Genomic DNA, 6,508 nt, shown 5'->3' with positions numbered 1-6,508 from the left:
TAGTATAAAATAACATAAAAGTCAACCATTAATAATAAACGAAATTACAGATTTTTTCACATTTAAATTATTATTATATATTAGATTAGATTTAAATAATATAAAATAATATATAATAGATTACGTAAGCAACGGATAAAAAAGAGAGGACAGAGCACATGAAGAGAAATAGTTAGATTAAGAATAAAATAGAGCAAATAAGAGATAATGAGGAAGATGTAATAAAGCTTACCACAGACAAAAATGAAAGCAAAAACGATCAAGTTGGTTTGAAAGTGCAAAATATAATGGAATATACAGGGTGTAAACATACTAGTGGGCAATATTCAAGGATGGTATTCTACGACTCAACATAAAACGACAATCAAGAGTGACAAATTAATTAAATTATGTGATCTATGCTAATGAACTGTGCTAGTGAACTCTTTAAAAAATATCTACGTGGACGAATAATTACGACGAATATATTTATCAGTAGACTTTGTTCTTATTTATAGTATAGTACAGACGAAAAATCATACATGGAATAACAAATATTGTGGTTCGTGTGTATTTCTCGATAAAAAGTGAATGCACACAAGTGCTTCGTTTTTATGCGTTTATGACATTTCGAAAAGGCATTTGCCCACTTGCATCGAAAATCCCATAGAGTGAATTTCGACACGCTTTTAGGGATTTACCGAGTAATTAGGTTGTATGTCAGGCTAAATTTTTTATATATTCTTTAGTTCCAAGCACACAGGGTGAGTACATCGTTTTCTTAAAGCTATATGGGCTGCCTCAACGTATCGATTAACGGCGGTCAGCTGTCAGTCATACGACGGTGCAACTTCGGTTGCCTGATTTAGGCGCAGAAACGCTCAATTTTTATTTGCCAATAATCAATTAATGAATTCCCAAACGTAATTTTGAAAATCATTCTTGATGTTCGTCTTATTTTGGGTTATACAGTACGATCTTCGAAAATTGTCCACCCTACAAATATTGTATTCCCCGTATAAACTCATTGTATAGTGCATAGTTCCAGAATATTTTATATTGGAGGTAAGGAATAATAACAGTAAACTAATAAGGAGAGCGATGTATGGTTTAGTTCTAATTTTAGTTTTAAGGTAGCTGGCTATTTGAGTAACGTGTCAAGAGGGAAATACAATGGGCTTATTTTAAAATAAGAATATGAAGTGAAAATTTCATTATTAAATGTATATTATCATTTCCACATTCATATATTTTAATGTTATATTATAAAAAAGCATAAACAAAGTAAAATAAATAAGTTTTTATTTACGACTGGGGCGACGATGGGGTGATAAAAGTATTATTCATTGGTGTTTCGTCTCGGACCCCCCTCGTCGATGGATGTCCGAGTTCGAGCGTAAAATTAAAAAATTACTCTGAATTTTACTAGTTTAAAATGCCCAACACGACTGGCAGAGTACGATTATAAAAGCCTTGATTTCGATCAGTACCCGAAACGGTTGGCAGCTTTTAGATCTTGATCGTTGCCCGAACGTTTGGCAAGGCTCACGTCTATCTAAGTTTTCGATTTCGATTAATGTCCGAAACGACGACAAGAATCGATCTCGATCATTCGCATAAACGAACTGTGTAGTTTAGCCGAAATGCTGCTAACACTGCCCGGTGACAACACGTCGGAGTTAGGGAAAAACGTGCTGGTTGCTTTCCCTTATGAATGGTTTTCCCAATCAGCATGTCTCCCTGAAGACCGAGTCCATCCCCTACTCGTCCTAAATATGTCTTAGGCCCGAGGGGGTGGGGCTAGGTCAGAATCTAATGTCTGAATCTCCGAATCCAATGAGACAAAGTATAAATTGTTATATTCAATCATAACCAAGGTAGAGCGTTTTGTGTTTCATTTTGAGCGAAAAGAATATCAATAAACAACTAAGAATTATTTTACACTTAAGCATTTATTATTAAAAAATAATTAGTACAAAATGATTTTCAAAACCTGAAAATGAAGGGAATTCATGACTATACGTGGAAAAAATAAGTACCGATTTCAAATGAAAGGCAATTATGAGTTATTTGTTATAAAAGACTAATAATTAAAAATTTTGCACATGATTCTGCCTCTACAATAAATTTAATGATTGACTGACCTTGTCCATGATGTAATGATGGAAAAACGACGCGAAACCTTCGTTCAGCCAAAGATGAGTCCACCAAGTCGGACTGACCACATTGCCGAACCACTGATGTGCCACCTCGTGCACTATCGTCTCGATTATGCTAAGTTTATGAGACGCCGGTGTTTCGCCTTCTTTGTATACGAAACTGGATTCTCTACAAAAAGAACCAATTTTCATAAATAAAAGAAGATGATCCGTAAGGTAGACTTTCATGATCACAGAAAGTAAATTATCAAAAATTAAAAATATTTTCCAACAAATTCTATTTCAATAAATATATTAACATAAAATTTAAATATATTATATCATGAGCTAGGTTTCTTATCATCCATTGTATTAAGACACAATACTTCTGATCACCATTATCACATTGTTACATTGATATAAATTTTCTCAATACACATGCAGTGATTTTAATAATATTTTCGTTTGCAAAAAAGTTATTCGTGGCGTGTTTATCAAGTTATTAACAAAAATCCGCGAACAATCAGAGCGCTCATATAGTGACAACCGCCTCGTACATTGCTACGACCATATGCCACTCTCGTGACGAGGATTAAAACAAAACTTACATGTAAGAGCAACTAAGGAATTGATTAAATATCAGAAGAAAGAAAGCAATTAGTCGTTAGTGACGTTCACTGAATAGATACAAAATATTCAATGAGATAACTAACATTATTTCAGCTTCTCCCCATTTTCGGGCGTGGTATTAGTTCTGGAACACCCTGTATGTAATTAATCTCGCATAAAGTTATGAAGGCAATTTGTAATACTTGTATAGCATCGTTAATTGCTGCAAACATGATTGAGATATGAACATTATTTATCGAGATACAAAAGTAAATTCTGCGCAAAGTAAGATAAACAGATGACGATACTGATGACGGTACAAGACACAAGCTACAATCTAGTGACGAGAATCGGCAATAATGGAAAAATTTCGTATTGATTCGAGATATAACTCGAATATTGACCAGACTACGAATTTTTATGCAATTACAGAAAATTGGAACGTAAGAAAATACATCTATTGTATGTAATTTCCGAAAATGCATAAATCGAGGGATGTAAATCTCGCATCATGAAATTATGAAAATGAAAAACCTGTATAAATGAATTACATTCCTCAAAATATGTTTCAGAGAAAATAATTTGGCATAAAAATCCACAGTCTAATGACGACTTACGGGTACGTTATAATTCCCCAATTTTCCATGGCACCCGAAGCATGGGAAGGCTGGACAACGTGATCCATCTTCGGCACCCGGACGGTGCTGTTGGTATACTCCTCCAATTCCTTGGCAGCTCTCTGCGCGATTTCAAGACCGAACTTCAAATAGGGGACCACCTGCCTTCTGCTCCATGCGCGTATTTTCCCATCATCGCTAGATACATTCCCGAAATCGGCCACAACGAACGCGACGAGGTACGTAGACATGACCGGCGTCGTCTCGAAATGCGACCAAATTTTACCGTCACTCTCATCGACTTCTGATTTCTCACGAATTGGCATATTCGATATGGCCGTGCAATTCGGTAGATGCTTCATTGAAATGTTGAAAGTAGCCTTCAATGCTGGCTCGTCCCAACAGGGGAACGCATTGCGCGCTGATACTGGCTCAAATTGAGTCGCTGCAAGCCATCTAAACAATTCAATGCAATCAAACATGTAAATATTTTACAATTTATCTTAGTTTTATTTATCATTTTTACAATGTATTTCAGTCATTAAAACATTAATTGTATTCAAAGAACGAATGTTTAAAACATATTATTTTATTTGAGCACGCAAATATCTCAATTAATATGAAACTTACACTTCTTCTCCCTGTTCATTTTTGTACTTATCCTTGAAGAATCCGAACATCTGCGTGCTCAAATTCCCGCAAAATTTTATGCTCAACGTGTACACCCCGACTTCCAGAGGCTTATCGAAATGAATCGTCACGATATCCGTTTCGTTATTCTCATCGCACCATTGCGGCTTAATCGTGTTCCCATTTTCCGGTGTCAATTCTATAGAACTCTCGTTCAAATTTAAACGCTGCGAATGAAGTTTGACGTCCGACGTTGGCTCGAGGACTTTGAATTTTATGACAGCTTCGCCGTCGAACGTAAAGGTGTCCACGAGGTTTGGGTCAAATTTCAGGTCGTAGTGTATAGGAGCCGTGGTGTTTGGCAAACGGTATTTCATTTCTTTCGCTTTAATGCTGTCTCCTGTGTCGTCCGGAACTGGAAGTGCCCTCGTGACGACACACATCAGTGCGAGAACAGCGAGTACCTTAGTGCACGTCATTCTATGAAATAGTCCAATGGTAAGACTTTTAATACTTAATAATAATAATTGAGGATAATAAAATGTTGAGGAATTGGTGGATATTTCGGATGTCTTTAAATCAGGGGTTGTAGACTTCATAAAGTGGAGCTGAAGGAATTAAAAATACAAATATTTTAAGTCCGATGAGAGAATCGCAATTATTAGAAAAATTTGATAGCAAGAAATTGATTACGTTGTTACTAAATATTTATAAATATTACTATCTATATTAAGGAAGTTTACTTGATAATTGAATTAACGATAAGATTTAGTTAAAATTGTACTTGGGCTTTTGTTTGCACATTTAGGAATTTTACACGGAGTCTTATGGGAAAATAAATTTTCAGGGACATTTTGCTATAGAACGAATACGTTCGAATAAGTGCGATGTTGCCACATTTCGTCAGAGGTTAGTTTGCTTGCCCCAAGAGCACAATTTTTTTATTAACCTTTCATTGCGAGTGTCGGAAGTTATGAATGATTATTTTAAAAACACGTATCTATTCTTCAAATAGTAATTTAACCCTACACACAATTTCAAGTAAGTTTTATCGTTAAATGTTTAGATATTCGTCAATACAATCCATGAAAATTCATTACCCCATAAGATTCTTTATTAAAGTCGCAAACTTTTAAAACATTATATCTCGGTTATAAAGAAATGAAGAGCCTTGAAATTTTTACACAAACCTTTTTATGTGCAAACGAAAGCCCATGTAAAAGGGTCTAGCCGGATAAGATGGCAAAATGTTCCCTTGAACGGATTGTAGTTATGGGGGTTAAACAATTGTAGAGNCTTTTATATACTACTAATATCGAGTACCGTTCCGCGAACATGTGAGAATTTTTTCAAATTTTTTGCTAAACATTTAGTAGGAGAAATATGTCAAAAACTTTAGAATTGTTTAACCCCCATAACTACCATCCGGATTGAGATAGAGGGTTGAAAATTGACATAGAACGTTTTCTTTGGACACTCTATCGAATGGCTCATGGCAAGTTGAATTTCGTTCAGGGGCACATTTTGCCATTTTATCCGGCTAGACCCTTTTAGCTAAATTTTCGTCAATTCAATTATCAAGAAAACTCCCTTAAGCTTTTCAAGCGTCTGCAAACTATTCTGACTGATATTATTCAATTCTCTGCATAATTGGTCGAAGTGCGAGTTTTCGATTAAAATTCCGTTAAGAAATAATGAAATTTCCTACGATACACGAAAAATTCCTTCTTCCTGCTGGAATCTCGTACAAATAAAATACCATAAATGTTTTTCCAAGCGTTTTCAAGCTATTCTACCAGTAATTATATTCGAGTTTCTGCAAATTGTGTATACGTATATGTATGTTTCTGCATACTTCGTGTTAAAAATGTAATTAAAATGTAAAATACCACTAATGAAGGTTTCAATTTGTGAGCATTTATAGAAAATCTGTTAGTATTTACTCGAACATGTCAATCGATCATTGAAGAAATGATCTTATTACTATTTTCGGGTCATGCCTCCCTAAGGGAAACTAACACAGTAAAAAATAGGTCGAAAATCATTGTCTCAAACTGTACAATACTTACATGCAGATAGGCGATTGGTCACACCGAAAATTCCTATGAACCGTCAAATGGAAGTCGAAAGTAATTAAAACTCAACGCAACTGAAGTGGCATTTCTTAGATTCCTATGCACTATACGTCTGAAACTTCGAACAGCTGAGCTATTATCTTCTTCGAATCATGTAACAATTATGAATATTCCGCTTTATAAAGCAGCGGAACAATTGATTGAATAATGTACGCGATTAACCTGTGCCCTCGTTGTTGGATAACATGCAAAAAATACATCGGCCTATTCAAGAGTTACGGTCACTCGTAAGGTCAAAAAAAAACGCTTCCTTTGGGAATTTTACTTTAAAACAGGTTTTATTATTTATTATAATAATGAATGATCCCTAATTCGAATAATGCATATTTCAATGAATCAAATAATTTTTTCATGTAAAAAAAGCGAACCAGAACTGAGTCCATGCTATTCTCCCAGAGGT

General features: G+C 35.0%; 1 protein-coding gene across 1 annotated transcript in view; it reads right to left on the bottom strand.

Moving 5' to 3' along the window:
• The window catches only part of LOC108630078 (aminopeptidase N-like), a 12,582-nt gene extending 6,500 nt beyond the window's left edge, over nt 1-6,082 (bottom strand). Inside the window, exons 1-4 of the mRNA XM_026817775.1 lie at nt 6,043-6,082; nt 3,974-4,453; nt 3,344-3,799; nt 2,124-2,307 (exon numbers count right to left, since the gene is read on the bottom strand). Of these exons, the coding sequence (XP_026673576.1) occupies nt 2,124-2,307; nt 3,344-3,799; nt 3,974-4,452 (1,119 nt within the window). The 5' untranslated portion in view covers nt 4,453; nt 6,043-6,082. The remainder of the gene's footprint in view (nt 1-2,123; nt 2,308-3,343; nt 3,800-3,973; nt 4,454-6,042) is intronic.
• Nucleotides 6,083-6,508: the final 426 nt, after the last annotated feature.

Source organism: Ceratina calcarata, unplaced genomic scaffold (genome assembly GCF_001652005.2).
Source record: "Ceratina calcarata isolate Rehan_Ccalc_2016 unplaced genomic scaffold, ASM165200v1 scaffold658, whole genome shotgun sequence".
NCBI classification, from domain to species: Eukaryota; Metazoa; Arthropoda; class Insecta; order Hymenoptera; family Apidae; genus Ceratina; species Ceratina calcarata.
The sequence above is the reverse complement of the archived record's forward strand: the minus strand, read 5'-3'. Positions and strand labels throughout refer to the sequence as shown.